This window comes from Anguilla anguilla, chromosome 16, assembly GCF_013347855.1.
Source record: "Anguilla anguilla isolate fAngAng1 chromosome 16, fAngAng1.pri, whole genome shotgun sequence".
NCBI classification, from domain to species: Eukaryota; Metazoa; Chordata; class Actinopteri; order Anguilliformes; family Anguillidae; genus Anguilla; species Anguilla anguilla.
The window spans coordinates 6,484,727-6,501,720 of NC_049216.1; the positions used below are offsets into that span (position 1 = coordinate 6,484,727).

Below are 16,994 nucleotides of genomic sequence, written 5' to 3' on the forward strand. Positions count from 1 at the left end.
AGCCGAAAGTACAGTTCTGTCACGATTCTTGGAAAATAAACGAAAACACGAAAGCAGGACGATGGTATAAAGTTCCAAGGCGCATGAGGTATCAGGAAAAACCTAGGCATTACCAGCTAGGCCTTTTCTCCCACCGTCTTCTCAGATCTGTACAGTACTTTGTGTAAGCGGGCAATGCGTGAGCACAGAGCCAAACCTGTTCTCTTTCTCTCTCTCAAGGCTGGCTTTCGTCTGCAAACATACACATTTCCTGTGGTGTCCAGAGTCAGCTCTGAAACTTTGCCGACAGCCCAAACTCCCGGAAACAAGCCATTTTAACGAACTAGCCGCAAAGAAACTACGCGGATTTTCCACCGAAAAACCCGAAAGGACTTTGCTTAGCGCGTTAGCTCACGGCGTACCCGTCGTTAGCGCTCGATATGCAGAGGAACGTCACGGCGCTCCGGGGGGGGGGGGGGGGGGGGTGACGCGACAGCCCTGTGCCCCGCCCGTGACACGGAACAGAGGAGGGCGGCAGTGAGGCTCGTCGGCGCGTTCGTTACAAAAAAGAAGTAAGGCATCGTTTTCAAGTTCAGCACCAAAAACGTGTTCGCCACAGCCTGTGTGACGCTGATGGAGAAGCACGCAGACGATTTCTGCTTCTGCTTCTGCTGCTGCTGCTGTGTGTGTGTGTGTGTGTGTGTGTGTGTGTGTGCTACAGTGGCGGAGACGTGCTACGTCAGTAGGAGACAGAACCGTACCTGAAGTAACGGGAGAAGCGTGAACACTTGTGGTCTTGCTACACAAACAAATCGGCCATAAAAATTTTTTAAAAATGTTTTTGGCCTACATAGTGCGAAACCCTCACAGCTTCATGAAAACTGTCACACAGGACAATTTACAATTTCCTATATACCAGCCCTGGCATGGAGGGGCCAAGTGACAGAATAATCGCATTTGGTTTCACTACCCTGCCCCGACCAGGGGTGGGGGGTGGGGTGCTTCATCCAACAGAACTCCATAGAGAAGGTTGCCATGTTGTAGATTTTATCGACCATATTAAAGGTGGGCAGACTAAAGTATGGATAAAAGATTTTAGGATGAAGTTTCACTTTAAGACTGTTAACAGTAGTGGCAGCAACTATGACTTATCTCTATGACAGGATCTCTATAACATTCATGTACTATCAGCATGGCCGTTACTGCATTCCTAGTCTGTTAGCGTAGCTGTAGGCTAGGCTATTTAGGCTGGATAGCATGTAGCACTGATGTGAGGCGGCAAAAAGCAGAGTGGGAAGTTGCTACCGATTAGCCAAGCAAGAAGCAGCACTTCAGTGATGTTGTGCTATCTGAGTGATGTTGTGCTCTCTGAGTGATGTCGTGCTCGCTGAGTGATGTCATGCAATCTGAGTGGTGTTGTGCTGAGTGATGTTGTGCTACCTGAGTGATGTTTGCTGCCTGACTGTGAAATGTCACCCAAGAGGACTGGATTCCACATTATTCTAATGCATAATCATTTGTGATGATGTGCTATCTGAGTGATGTCGTGCTAAGCGATGTTGAGTGATCCGAGTGATGTTATCCGATTGATGTTGTGCTATCTGAGGGATGTTGTGCTGTCTGAGTGATGTTGAGTGATGTTGTGCTATCTGAATGATGTTCTGTCTGAGTGATGCTTGCTGCCTGAGTGATGTTGTGCTATCTGAGTGATGTTGTGCTACCTGACTGTGAAATGTCACCCGAAAGGACTGGATTCCATTTTATTCTAATGCATAATCATTTGTGACGATGTGCTATCTGAATGATGATGTGCTGAGTGATGTTGAGTGACGTCGTGCTGTCTGAGTGATGTTATGCTTAGTGATTTTGAACAATGTTGTGCTGCCTGAGTGATGTTGTGCTATCTGAGTGATATTTGCTGCCTGAGTGATGTCTTGCTATCTGAGTGATGTTGTGCTGTCTGAGTGATGTTGTGCTGTCTGAGTGATGTCATGCTATCTGAGTGATGTTGTGCTCTCTGACTGTGAAATGTCACCCGAGAGGATTGGATTCCACATCATTTGAATGCATAATCATTTGCAATGTCTAGAGAGGTACATTAAGAAACTGCCACATGCGTTGCGAAAGCACCCAGTGCTGTGCGGTGCTGTCGGGGGCAGAAAACGTGAGCATTTTAACACCGCGTCTGGAACAGATGCGGCTGTTAGCGGTGGCTGCGTTTCCTACAATTTCACGGCATTTTACATTCTCAGCTGTGAACGTCTGTGAACACACCTGGCCTGGCTTGTTGGTGGACAAGTCCCTACCACCCCCCCCCCCCGACACACACACACACACTCACATGCGCACACACACACACAAATACACACGCACTCCCCCAAAACCGCCCAGTAAACCCCAAGTAAACTCCACCATGGGAAAAAGAAGGCAAAATGTCCCACTCAGTTATTTGCGATCACAAATTCCTCCTCAGGCACAGAAGAGCAGGGCACCGTAGAGCGTCTTCATGCACTAGACACCTCTTAAAGCTTCAACGCGACCTCAGCCAGTGACCCGCAGGCCTCTCAGGGGAACCCAAGTCCGTGTGTAGCGGTCTGCTCCCGGGGGACAGAGCCGGCCTGTCCCGGAGCAGTGCGGGTCAGACTGTGGGGGTCGAGCCTGTGCCAGGGCAGGCGTTCGGTCACAGTAGCGCGGGCAAGCGGTTCTTCGAGCGAGCCGGACGGGCGAGGCGTGGCACAGTGCGCGGTTCTGCAGTTTTTCCGAAGTGCTGTGGGCTCTCCCGTATGCTGAGGCCGGGCGCCACGGCGACAGCTGTTCACAGACACCATGTAAAAATAGAGTAGTGCAGTCTGTTTGCTTTTCGTTTTAAAAAAAAAAAACAAAACAGGAAGTTTAAAACAAAAAAGGAAAAAAATTATCCTCTGGGCTACCCGCACCCACAAAGGATTGGCTCTGTTGGGCTGTCAATCAGACAGAGCCCAGCCTTTTTAGCGCTTGTTCTTGATTTTAGAGCAAAAAGTGGGGGGTGGGGGGGGAAAGGAGGGGTAAAAACGAGAGGGTGGGATCACAGCGTGGACTCCAGCGAGGAGTCCAGGATGTCGTCCTGGTGACTGTTGCTGTTGGAGTCGCTGTCGTAGCTCTGTGGGCTGGAGCAGTTGGCCGCCTCCTGGAGCCTCATGAGCATGTTCATCTGCAAGGGTGGAGGGCAGAAAGGTCAAAGGTCAAATCACTTTCATACAGCGTGGATTCTGATCCAGGTGTGTGACTTTTGTAAAATGTACACTAGCTTTTCAAGATCAGCAAAATCTCGCAAATAAAACAATACAACCTCTTTAACCGTTTAAGGTGTAAGACCACACATATCTGATTAGAATGTTCTTAGCTGAGCATTCTAATGCTGATGTCACAATCACTTACTGGTAATAGAAAGCAACAAAGTTCCAGGAAGCTGACTCAGAATGTTGAAACAACACTCCAAAAACCCTGCTCTTCAAAATGGTTAAAAGTACCTCTGTCAAACTATTGCAGAACTTTCAAATCCTTGATTCAATTTTTTCTAAATCTGAGAATTTCCTGCAAGAGTAGGTGACACTGACCAGCTGCACCAAGACTGCCATTTCAGAGTTTCTGTGAATTTCTTTAGTGCCTGTACTGGATGGAGTGTAGCACAGTGGGTAAGGAACTAGACTTGTAACCAAAAGGTCGCAGGTTCGATTCCCAGGTAGGACACTGCCGTTGTACCCTTGAGCAAGGTACTTAACCAAAATTGCTTCAGTATATATCCAGCTGTATAAATGGATACAATGTAAAATGCTATGTAAAAAAAGTTGTGTAAGTCGCTCCGGATAAGAGCGTCTGCTAAATGCCTGTAATGTAAAGTAATGTAATGTACTGGGCGAGGCCTTGGGGTGGGGCTGTGGGCAGTGGTGGGGGTGAGGCCCGAGGGCGGGGGCAGGGACGGGGGCAGGGGCGGGCGTACTGACCAGCGGATCCCCCTCGGCCTCTCCCTGGGGGGCCTGCTTGCTGAGGGAGCCCTCGCGGGGGGCGGAGTAGCCGTCGAAGCCCACGTCCTCGGGCCGCAGGTGCAGCAGCGGGGGCCACTCGTGCTGCTGGGGGCTGGCCGCCCACGGGTACGTGTCCATCACCCACCGGGCCGGGTCCTCCCAGGGTGCCCTTCTGCCGTACAGCTGAGGGAGGGAGGGAGGGAGGGAGGGAGGAGTCCGGGTTAGCGTCACATGCTACTGCATGTATTTTACAGCAGTGCTGAAGGAGGAGTGAACCAGCTGCGTTTACATTTCAGTCTCCAACATAAAAAAAAAATCAAAAGGAAATTAAGAGTGTGTATCAGAGATATTCAAATCCGGCCCTGGAGGCCAGTGGCGCTGGCTGGTTTTCGTTCTTCCCCTCCAATCAGGACTGATTTAAGCCTAGGAAACCAGGTGAGTTAAATCTCTGGCCAATCACTGGCATTAATCCATCACTTAATTTTCGGGTAGAAAAGAAAACCAGCAGTGAGGTTCCACGCGGTGCGCAGCGCAAGATCAGCAGCTCAAAACAGCACCACTCAGTCACGAAAGAGCTCAATAAGATAACCAATCAGATCTCAGATTAGCGGCTCAGCCCCGCCCACCAGGACTCACACCACAAGCCGAGCCTGCTGATAAAAGATGCTTCTCACTCTTAGCGCACAGCTAACCTTATGTTTTATTTCGAACCCAATCCTGACAAGCACCATTTAAACTGTAATAATGACAGCAGCGCTATCTGACCTCATCTGAACACCATCCAATCAGAGCAGAGATCCCCCCCCCCCTTCCCCCACCTACCTGCAGGCCCTCTCGGACCGCCTCCAGCATGTAGGGAATGATGGAGTAGTTCCACAGGTCCGTGAACCACACCCGTGAGCCGTCCACGTCCATAGGGCAGGACAGGAAGAGGCGTGGCCCTGATGGGGGAAGGAGGGGGGGGGGGGGGGCAGGTGGTTATAGAGTGCAGGGCCAAACATGGAAGAGCACGCATGTACATGTAAGCCTTCTGCCGTTCAGTCACAGCACCTCCTGATGTGGTCCATCCTAACCTAACCTAACACCAGACCAGGTCTGCTCAACCCTGCTCCTGGAGGTCTACCGTCCTGTTGGTTTTCACTCCAGCCCTAACAAAGCACACCTTATTCAACAGCTGCAGATCTCGTTCGGCTGCTAATTAGTAGAATCAGGTGTGCCAGATTAGGGTTGAAATGAAAACCAGCAGGACGGAAGATCTCCAGGAGCAGGGTTGGACAGACCTGCTTTAGCTGTCGAACGAAACGTGCCCTGTTTGGGTTGAAATGAAAACCTACAGGACTGCAGATCTCCAGGAGCAGGGTTGGGCAGGCCTGCACTAGACATGCCGCTTGCCCACATTGCACTTGATAGCATGGATAGCATGCTTGAACTCAAACCTGTTACTACAATGGGCTCCTTTTTGCTTACGCTGTATTAAGTCAGATATCCGCACTGCCTTTTGCTTTACACTGCACGTGTAAGCATGTTCTGTGGTCTGCTCCATACTATCAGTGCACTCGATTGTTACATTACATTTATTTGGCAGACGCTTTTATCCAAAGCGACGTACAAAAAGTGCATTTCGTGGTATTAGACAACTGCAAAACACAGGGTTCAGTAAGGTCCAATGCTTATTTTGTACAGCTATTTCTACCCAAGAACACAGTTTAGTTCACACAGTGAACGCGATTGTTTCCACGGCTACTCTGAGGTTAACCTTCGACCCCTGCCAGCGTGGAATGTTCGCTCCTGACGCTTCACACCTTTTTTAAATTTTTTTTTTTTTTTTAAAAGTCGCTCTGGACGAGAGCGTCCGCTGCACGCCGGAACTGTGACCGCGCGTCAGCTTGGAGAGGAAAAGCCGAAATGAAACGGAGGAACGGCGTGTCCTGCGCGGGCGCTTCTGCGTTCCCCGCCCGTGACGGGAGCGCGAGGACGCAGCTGCTCGGTCCGTAATCCCCCCCCCCCCTCTGCCACCGTTACCGTGACGGCAGAGCCCGTTATTTACTGAGGGTCACATGACTTTTGGACGCTTTGATTTGCTTTTGATAAAAAAATTTTTTTTAAGTCAAAAGCTCGTCTTCATCTGTTATACAACAACCAAGTACCGTTTCACAAAAAAAACAAAACACATCTCAGGCTGAAATGAATCCCCGAATCTGATGATAAATGGGCCTAATTCAAGTTTATTGCTAAAATGTCATAGCCGTTGTTTTTTTTGTTTCTTTCAGGGAAGGTGATGTTGGATGAGACGTGACCCTAAATAAACCTTACATTACAGGCATTTAGCAGACACTCTTATTCAGAGCAACTTACACAACTTTTACACAGCATTTACACTGCATCCATTTATACAGCTGGATATATACTGAAGCAATGCAGGTTAAGTACCTTGCTCAAGGGTAGTGTCTTACCCGAAAATCAAACCTGTGACCTTTGGGTTAGGAGACCAGTTCCTTACCCATTATACTACACCCGCCCCTGCGTGCTACACCTCCGTTGTTTTTTTCACCAGCGATGAGGCTGGGTGAAACTGCCATAATCTGCTATGCGTTTCAGAGGGATAAATGCAAACCCGCTGAAGCTGCCGAGCGGCGCGCCGCGTTGTTTTTCTCACCGATGGTGACGTCGGAGGAGCTGTGCGCCTCCAGGAAGCGGTTGAGGTGGTGCCAGACGCGCGGGATCCACTCGATGACCTTGGCCAGCTCGGCGTTCCGCGCCCGTCCGCCGATCTCCGCCTCCATCAGCTTCCGCCGCAGGAAGCGGCCCAGGAAGCCCTTCACCGGCTCCGTGTGATTGGCGCACAGCACCCACCTGACCCGCGGGAGCAACGGGTGACAACACGTCAGTCCGCGCGCATTCAAATTCTAATGTGCTTTATTGACCACACATCTCTGCAGTACTGCCAGAGCAATCACGTCCATTATATTAGAACCAACAGTTACAACATCAACTACATAGAAGAGTGTGAATTCTGTATAGAGATTAGGAAGATTTTTTTCATGCAGAAAGTGGTCAAATGTGTGGAATATCCTGCCAGGTCACGTAGCAGACGCAGAAACTCTGGGGGTTTTCAAGACTAAGCTTGATACGGTGTTAGATACTACCTAGTCTGTAGTAAATCAGAACACTGATTTAGTCAGGAAAATGGAAAGCATCGTTAGGCTGAATGGCCTGTTCTCGGCATTATGTTATGTTATGTTATATAGTTTTAACTGATCTTCAGTACTTCAGCCAAGAGATTAATAATAATAATAATAATAATAATAATAATAATAACAACTGTTTCTTTTCGTGATTTGTTTACTCACTGCTCATTCTCTCCTTATCCACAGCCTGCATGTGCTAACTTCAAACAATGCTCATTTATGCATGTGTGACTACTGCCCTCTAGTGGTCAGCTGGGCATAGTGCAGGGTGTTGAATCCCACACAGGGCATATTTATCGTGCTACTTTCATAAGAACATTTAGCATTACTCCAGGCACAAAATTATTATTTTTTTAACGTTTCAGACAAGAATTTCACCAAGAATAAGGACAGAATGAACGTAGCCATTGAGTTCTGTGCAATGAATTTGCAGTATTTTCCATGTTTATCATGCATGTTGTTCAAACTGGAGATAAGATGGAAAAGCTAGGAGAATCCACATTTAATTCAATTAAACCATTCGCAATCTTTTTCCTATAGGTATGAGAATCCACATTCTGAGCAAGGGAACCCCAAATGTTGATTTTCGGAAACATAACCAGAGTAGGGGCTCCACAATTCTGGATTTATCCTACTCCTAATCCATCAAAACTTAAAAGAGGTGGACGAGTAATCATCTGCAGTCAGTTGACACTTTTATACTGATACCCCTCGGTGTAAGAGAGAAAGGACACACACCTGAAGTTGTGGTGGAGCTGCAGGTTTGGCGATGACGACGTGGCCTGATTCATGGTGCCGATGATGCAGGGGCTGTGGGCACAGAGGACCACGTGAGCTCGACTCGGGCGCACCTGACTGCAGGATGCGAGAGGGGCGGGGCTACATGTCCATGGGGCGGGGTCTGACATCAAGCGCCGCCCTCCTGCAACCTGTACATTCTACCTGCATTGTCTCCATGTTGTATCTGCGTTGTGGCTACGTTGTATCTGCGTTGACTACATTGTATGTGTTGTGACTACATTGTATCTGCGTTGTGACTACGTTGTATCTGCGTTGTGGCTACATTGTATCTGTGTTGTGACTACTTTGTATCTACGTTGTGACAATGTTGTATCTGCATTGTGACTACTTTGTATCTACGTTGTGACAATGTTGTATCTGCATTGTGACTACTTTGTATCTACGTTGTGACAATGTTGTATCTACGTTGTGACAACATTGTATCTGCATTGTGGCTACGTTGTATCTGCGTTGTGACTACGTTGTATCTGCATTGTGACTACATTGTAGCTTCGTTGTGACAATGTTGTATCTGCGTTGTGACTACATTGTATCTGCGTTGTGGCTATGTTTTATCTGCGTTGTGACTACGTTGTATCTGCATTGTGACTAGATTGTATCTGCGTTGTGGCTATGATGTATCTGCGTTGTAACCACATTGCGCCTAGGCCCATGAGCACTCACCAGCGGTGGTACTTGCAGTTGAGCAGGCCGTTGAAGATCTCCCCCAGGGAGCCCACGTGGTGCAGGTTGTCCAGGATGACCACCAGGGGCATGTCCACCGCCTGGCTCTCACTGCTGCACTGGTCAGCCAGGTTAGACAGGTACTGCCTCAACTCCTGGTAAACACAACGGCGGCTAAGAGTTAGCATCAGGTTACCTCACCCTCTCATTCATTATGAAGATTAGAGTGAGGTCACCTTACTCATTTAATATGAGGGTTAGTATGAGGTCACCTCACCCTCTCATTATGAGTGTTAGCATGAGGTCACCTCACCCTCTCATTATGAGGGTTAGTGTGCGGTCACCTCACCCTCTCATTCATTGTGAGGGTTAGTGTGAACAAAAGGCTTTGCACAGGTTCATTTGGCTCACTGGTTCATTTTCGGTTATAAAAAGGTGACAGTATAGTACAAAGCTTAGGGAACAGGGCTTGTAACTCTGGGATTGCAGGTTTGATTCCCGAGCAGGACAAAGCAGTGGCATTTTTGAGCAAGGCACTTAACCTAAGCTGTAAAAGTAGAACATACAGCTTTAAAAACGGACAGTTCATAAATAATGAACTGCAATTACACAAGCCTCTCTGAATTCAAACACCCTCTAAACGGCCCGAATGCACGGCGAACGAAGAGCCGTGTTAGCGCGCGCGCGTTTCCGGGAGGCGACGGGCGGACCTTGCTGGACTTGTGGTCCACGTTGAAGGTGGCGATGGCGCCGTCGGCCAGCGGGCGGCCCTCCCGCCGCACGGCGTGCTCGGCCAGCCGGGCGGCCAGGTAGGACTTGCCGGTGCCGCTGGGGCCCGACAGGATGAGGCGGCGGTGCTCCAGGAGCAGGGAGACGTAGCGCTGCAGCACGGGCTTGGGGATCAGCGTCTCGAACACCAGGCTGTCCTGGCTGTGCTCCGACACGCCTGCGGGGGGCGACAGAGAGCACGTTCACACACACAGAGAGCCAGTGACATCACTGCACTAGCAAAGCCTGGATCTACAACTCAGAGAGAGCCAGTGCATCTCAATCAAAATAATAATGATGATGATAATAATAATAATAATATTATTATTATTATTATTAATAGCGCATTTTCGTGATAGTGCTCTCACAGATAAAAGCATTTTAAAACGTTCATTACAAAATCAAAAAGAAATGAGAAAAAACAAACACCAATTTTTCTAAGAAAATTGAATAGAAATTTTACTCAAGACAATGCACTTTAAGGGACTGAGAACTTCAGAGTACCTTACAAATTGTGAGTTCTAATGGACAAAACAAAACGGAAGGATAAAAAAACAGACTATGCAGATCAAATCTCCCACTCTGACAGCAGTACTACCAGTGAGACAGCCTGTATTTAAACCGTGCAAAAACACATCCTGATGTGACACATTACAATAGATTAAAATCGAATTGGTTCGTAGGCATAGGAAACTGTATGAATTTAGCTTGCTCATAATTCTAAGAGAATAAAGCTTTGACCTGCTTTCTGTTTGCTGTTAGCCTTTCTCTTATCACCATATTGAAAAAGGAAGTGACAATGTAGGTGAAAACCAGTTTCCTGCCAGTCAGTGTTGCTAGGTCAGCAGAATATGTACAGGCCAACGGGCTCTTAAAACCCACCACCAATCAGAAACAAGTGATGGGGTTACAGTAGTTCCATTCACATTAGCATAAACCCCAAAATAAACAACACTGTTGGCTATGGGTACTGAAAATTCCCTAGGCATGCTTATACAGCTCTTACCACTAGAGGGAAGTAGATACCGTTTCATTCTAAACAGATTTTAAAGTGATAGCCCTGAATGCCCTGCAGAAGCCATAGTAAAAGCGGGAATGTCGAAAACATTTGTAAATATCTACAATATCTTTCATTGCATTTCAATAACACTGAGAAAAAGCAGGAACTGAAATTATGACTTCAAAAGATGGTATTATATTAATTCTGAGCATTCGGGTGGTGTTGGGTTTTGGGTGTAGTATTTAATCTAACAATGAGCGTTAGGGTGGTGCTGGTATTGGGTGTTGTATTACCTTTCAGAGAGATAGAGATGGTGTAGTATTAACTAACACTGAGCGTGAGAGTGGTGCTGGTATTGGGTGTAATATTTACTCTAACACTGAGCGTTAGGGTGGTGCTGGTATTGGGTGTAGTATTATCTCTAAAGCTGATCGTTAGGGGGGTGCTGGGTGTAGTATTACCTTTCAGAGAGATGGAGATGGTGTAGTATTTACTCTAACACTGAGCGTTAGGGTGGTGCTGGTATTGGGTGTAGTATTACCTTTCAGAGAGATGGAGATGGTGTAGTATTAACTAACAATGAGCGTTAGGGTGGTGCTGGTATTGGGTGTAGTATTACCTTTCAGAGAGACGAAGATGGTGTAGTATTAACTAACACTGAGCGTTAGGGTGGTGCTGGTATTGGGTGTAGTATTACCTTTCAGAGAGATGGAGATGGTGTAGTATTAACTAACACTGAGCGTTAGGGTGGTGCTGGTATTGGGTGTAGTATTATCTCTAACGCTGATCGTTAGGGGGGGAGCTGGGTGTAGTATTACCTTTCAGAGAGACGGAGATGGTGTAGTATTATCTCTAACACTGAGCTTTAGGGTGGAGCCGGTACCTTTCAGGGAGACGGAGATGGTGTAGTATTAACTCTAACGCTGAGCTTTAGGGTGGAGCCGGTACCTTTCAGAGAGACGGAGATGGTGTCGTTCTCCCCCACCAGGTAGCCGCAGGGCAGCAGCTCGGGCGTCTGGGCGCCGGCCGAGCGGTGGACGTCCCCGATGCTGTACCCCACCACGCTGTCCGAGTTCAGGCCCAGCTGGGCGGCCGGGTCCACCTGGATGACGTACTCCTGCACGGGGCGAAACAAGGGGGCGTAGCCCAGCTTTAAACAGCTTAACCCTTCGAGAGGCACAGACCTGTGAGATCGCGCCGTGTGTCTTTGTGTTTAGCAAAAAACCGCTACATAGCTCAGGAGGTAAGACCGATTGTCTGGCAGTCGGAGGGTTGCCAGTTCAAACCCCGCCCTGGGAATGTCGAAGTGTCCTTGAGCAAGACACCTAACCCCTAACCCCTAACTGCTCTGGCGAATGAGAGGCATCAATTGTAAAGCGCTTTGGATGAAAGCGCTATATAAATGCAGTCCATTTACATGAAACATTGCATTCTTAAGCTGACATCACTAAAGCTAAATCTGGGGCAATATTACAAAATGCTGTAATTCTTTAGATGGAACCATGTTAAAGCGCTCAAAAATGTCCAATGTTCAAATGTTCGAATGAAACGTAACTGCCTTTTATTCTGAACGTTGGTGAAAATGGATGTTTGTTCAAAGGTTTTCTGGAATTTTCTGTCTTACTGGTGCCGAAAGGGTCAAAAATATTTGAGATGAACACTTGAGCCACGTCAGCAGGAAGTCGTGCTGGATCATCAGTTCATCTTGCAGAAAAAAGAGTTTTCCTGTGTTTTTATTTTACCTTGAAGAGGCGCCTGACCACGCCGTCCAGGACGTCCCACTTGGTCTTGCCGCTGACACCGATGCAGCCAATCAGGAAGTGACGAGGCCTACACTCCTGCAGGCAAACGGATGATTGGTTTAGATTGCCGTGGGAGACGCTAAGCTGTAATAATTGCAGCTGCGTGTGGTTTTGCTCTAAAAACAGTGGCTAAGTGTGGTTTTGCAGTAATACATCCAGCTGTGAGTAGTTTAGCTGGAATAATGGCGACTGTGTGTGGTTTCCCCTTAATAATGGCTGTTATGAGTAGTTTTGCTGTAATAATGGCGTCAATGTGTGGAGTTTAGCTGTAATAATGGCGGCTATGTGGAGTTTTGCTGTAAAAATGGCAGCTGTGCGGAGTTTTGCTGTAATAGTGGTGGCTATGTGTGGAGTTCTACTGTAATAATGGTGTCTGTGTGGAGTTCTGCTGTAATAATGGCAGCAGTGTGGAGTTTAGCTGTAATAATGGCGGCTGTGTGGAGTTTTGCTGTAATAATGGTGGCTGTGTGGAGTTTTGCTGTAATAATGGCGGCTGCGTATGTGGTTTCGCTGTAATAATGGCGGCTGTGTGTAACTTGCCTCTCTGCGCTTGAGGTCCTCCTCCAGGGTGACCACGATCTTGACGTGCCGGCCGTCTTTGTGCATGGTGCCCTCTCCACTACTGTCCAGCAGCACATCTGCGGGACAGAGACACACGCAGGGTTAATCACACACACACACACACACACACACACACACACACACACACCACGTCACACGCACGCAAACACACACACACACACACCACGTCACACGCACGCACACACACACACACACACACACCACGTCGCAAGCACGCGCACACACACACACACACACACAAACACACACACACACCACGTCACACGCACGCGCGCACACACACACACACACACACCACGTCACACAAACACAAACACACACACACACACACACACACTCACCCAGGCTGGTGGACTCGGTCAGGTTAAGGCCGTGCTGGGACAGGGTGATGCCTGGGTTTGGGGAGGGGGACAGGGACACCTGGGAGGGGGGCCTGCTGTGGCTGCCCTGGGTCTCAGACTTCAGGCGGTCGTTCTCCGCTTTCAGCTTCTCGATCTCAGCCTGACGAAACGAACCCAGAGCGCTTAGGCACAATCTCACGCAGACACTATCAGTCAAAGCCAGAGCGCTTCACCACACAGCCCCTGAGACACAATCTCACACAGACACTATCAGTCAAAGCCAGAGCGCTTCACCACACAGCCCGAGACACAATCTCACACAGACACTATCAGTCAAAGCCAGAGCGCTTCACCACACAGCCCCTGAGACACAATCTCACACAGACACTATCAGTCAAACCCAGAGCGCTTCACCACACAGCCCCTGAGACACAATCTCACACAGACACTATCAGTCAAAGCCAGAGCGCTTCACCACACAGCCCCTGAGACACAATCTCACACAGACACTATCAGTCAAAGCCAGAGCGCTTCACCACACAGCCCCTGAGACACAATCTCACACAGACACTATCAGTCAAAGCCAGAGCGCTTCACCACACAGCCCCTGAGACACAATCTCACACAGACACTATCAGTCAAAGCCAGAGCCCTTCACCACACAGCCCCTGAGACACAATCTCACACAGACACTATCAGTCAAAGCCAGAGCGCTTCCCCACACAGCCCCTGAGACGCAATCAGAGAACACAGCTGTCAATCACTGCACACGCGCCTCAGCGATTGGTTAGTCTTGTTCAAGAGGCGCAGCCATGTTCTAAAAATCGCTCTGAGAGCGATCCGAACAGTCATCGCTCACACACCCTTTAGTTAGCAGTGCACTGTAGACACTTTCATTTGAACTGAGAAAAAAGTTCTAACTGATACAAGCGTCCTGGATAACAAAAACATATTGCAGTGAAAATATTTTCAAGACTATCACTTATTTTATTTTTTTATCTACCCTTGCAGCGTAGGTTTCAGCACTGTAAAATATGTGGTCCTTGTGATTGAACCAGAGACTCACGTCCCCCTACAGGGGACAAAAAGGAATTGCCGGGACTCAGGAGGGTATCTGTAGTTGTATGTCCCTTGGCGTGGGCCCGTTGCATTGTGGGAGCACTCACCTGCATGCGGTTCATGGCCTCGCGCAGCTGGTCCAGCTGGTGGGCGGAGCTCAGGGCCTCCAGCCGGATGTCCGTCAGCTTCATCTCCTTCTCCCGCAGCTCGCTGCGCAGCTGCATGACGGTCTCCGCCTCGCTGTCTGCGCACTCCGAGAGCCTGCCGCACACACACACACACACACGCACGCACGCACACACACACACACACACACACACACACACACACACACACACACACACACACACACACACACACACACACACACACACACACACACACACACACACACACACACACACACACACACACAGGCAAACGCTGTTAACACCCTGATACAGAGCTGGGGTCAGGGGTCGTCAGCCAGCAGTACGGTCAGCGTTCACAAAACTGAACACAGTGCTCGATGAAAACACACATCAGCCATTGGTTCAGCCATGATAAATGGGTGGGTCAGGATCCTTAGACGGCCGTTGCCAACGCCAGTGCTTTAGACAGGGACTGTGTACACGGACTCACTGATGAGACAATCTCCAAGAGCAAAGGAAAATGTTAAAGGTGTTGTTTGTGAATATAAGTGACAAAATCGACTTGATTGGTTCAAATGTCTCCCACAGGGCACGGGCAACCAATACGGGCACGTCATGCCCGCGGGTCACGTGACTGAAGGCGCGTCATCCATTCAGAGTTGATCTGACCGGATGAATGCGAATGGAAGACACTCCCCTTCGATGAACAAAAAAAAAAAAAAAAAAAAGGCACATGGCCAATGAGGATGAGGAGCTGGGAACTTACAGGGAGTTGGACTGGGAGTTCCTCAGCATGGGCGTGGAGGAGGTAGAGCCGTTGTGGGGGAGCCTGGGGGAGGAGGGGAGGGAGGAGTCGGTCATCTCCTCGATGTCCGAGTGCGACGACGCCGACTTGGGAGACTTCTTCTTGCCGAACGCCTGCTTGAAGGAACTCCTCAACTGCAACAAAGAGCGGAGAGAGAGAGAAAGAGACATGAACTCTTCTGGAACAGAGACAGGAAACAGACCGCACGGATTCAAAGGAAAACGCAGAGGACAGGAGGGGGAGAAAAGGACAACGGAAGACAAGTGACTCGATCCTGTCGGAGCGTAACCCCGTGGTATCTAAGCCAGCTACTCTACAGCTATAGTGCATGAGCAACATTCCACAAGAGCCCCCCCCGGTGGTCTGTGGGTGAAGTTGCAATTTCATGAAAGTTCCAAGAGTAACGTGCAGCTGGCCAGTTAGCTGCTGCGTTTAAATTTTAAGAAAACCGAACAGGTACCATCGGTTCCACTGAAGACTGAAAGCAAGTTTGGGCCTAAAAGGCCATCATTTTTTTAATACGCTCACTGCATTGTCTAAAAATGTAAATGTTTAAAATGGCACATTCTTCGTGATTATTTCAGAGACCAAACTTGACCCTGATTCTACATTAACCCACCAAACTTTACCACAGTGCATTCTGGGCAGGAAAGAACAACGAGAGGAGATATTTCACTCGCTCGAGCTCAAACCTTCCCCCTGACGGCTAATGCAGGCGCCGCAGTGCTTTCCCTTTTCGAGATGGATAGAGTCACTTAGGGAAGGAGAGGAGGGAAGGAAAAATCGAAGGAAAAGGGCGGTTAGTAGCCTGAAGCGCACGGGTTAGCGGTTAGCCGGGGTTAGCGGTTTGTGGAAAGGCTCTGGGGTCTTACCTCGCAGACCTGCCCAATGAGGCGAAGGCACGAGAGAGAACGGGAAGACACAAAAAACAGACACAGATTGTGAGTGTGAGGGCGGAGGGGAATGGGGAGGAGACAGACACGCGCCGCTGGCCAAACTTAATCACCGTGCAACTCACGGCAAATGGCCGAGCTGGTTCGGATTTACGGCGGCGATAAGGGTCCTGTCCGATTAATGACCGCTTGTGCGTCACTGATTTAATTACGTGAGTAAATGAAGTGAGCTGAGGCTGAGACTCTGGTTCTGCTTTATTGGTTTAAGTTTTCATTTGTTTTATTGGGGGAGGGGGGGGTGGTTATGCAGTCCTAGCTAACCTGCTGCACAGCACAGCTAAAACACTGATCATAGCTGATCATAAAAACCAGAGAGGAACTAAACAGAATGCGACCGAATGAGAACCGTCTGTCAGTTCATGGATGTTACGTGACTGGCGTCTGCTACATCTTTACATCCATCAGGATCAGGGTCCCTTCAACTGATCCAGAAACACTGATGCTCCATACAGGAGAGTAAAACTGGGACTCCATACAGGAGAGTAAAACTGGGACTCCATACAGGAGAGTAAAACTGGGACTCCATAAAGGAGAGTAAAACTGGGACTCCATACAGGAGAGTAAAACTGGGACTCCATACAGGAGAGTAAATCTGGGACTCCATACTGGAGAGTAAAACTGGGACTCCATACTGGAGAGTAAAACTGGGACTCCATACTGGAGAGTAAAACTGGGACTCCATACTGGAGAGTAAAACTGGGACTCCATACTGGAGAGTAAAACTGGGACTCCATACTGGAGAGTAAAACTGGGACTCCATACTGGAAAGTAAAACTGGGTCTCCATACTGGAGAGTAAAACTGGGACTCCATACTGGAGAGTAAAACCTGGGACTCCATACTGGAGAGTAAAACTGGGACTCCATACAGGAGAGTAAAGCTGGGACTCCATACTGAAGAGTAAAACTGGGACTCCATG

General features: G+C 48.7%; 1 protein-coding gene across 1 annotated transcript in view; it reads right to left on the reverse strand.

Annotated features, from left to right (window-relative positions):
- Window positions 1-1,845: 1,845 nt before the first annotated feature.
- LOC118215164 (neuron navigator 2-like) overlaps window positions 1,846-16,994 on the reverse strand; it is a 130,093-nt gene continuing 114,944 nt past the window's right edge. Inside the window, exons 26-39 of the mRNA XM_035395625.1 lie at window positions 15,996-16,004; window positions 15,085-15,257; window positions 14,295-14,448; window positions 13,129-13,288; window positions 12,746-12,843; window positions 12,146-12,241; window positions 11,352-11,520; window positions 9,346-9,581; window positions 8,636-8,790; window positions 7,910-7,981; window positions 6,640-6,836; window positions 4,806-4,924; window positions 3,963-4,166; window positions 1,846-3,169 (exon numbers count right to left, since the gene is read on the reverse strand). Of these exons, the coding sequence (XP_035251516.1) occupies window positions 3,044-3,169; window positions 3,963-4,166; window positions 4,806-4,924; window positions 6,640-6,836; window positions 7,910-7,981; window positions 8,636-8,790; window positions 9,346-9,581; window positions 11,352-11,520; window positions 12,146-12,241; window positions 12,746-12,843; window positions 13,129-13,288; window positions 14,295-14,448; window positions 15,085-15,257; window positions 15,996-16,004 (1,968 nt within the window). The 3' untranslated portion in view covers window positions 1,846-3,043. The remainder of the gene's footprint in view (window positions 3,170-3,962; window positions 4,167-4,805; window positions 4,925-6,639; window positions 6,837-7,909; window positions 7,982-8,635; window positions 8,791-9,345; window positions 9,582-11,351; window positions 11,521-12,145; window positions 12,242-12,745; window positions 12,844-13,128; window positions 13,289-14,294; window positions 14,449-15,084; window positions 15,258-15,995; window positions 16,005-16,994) is intronic.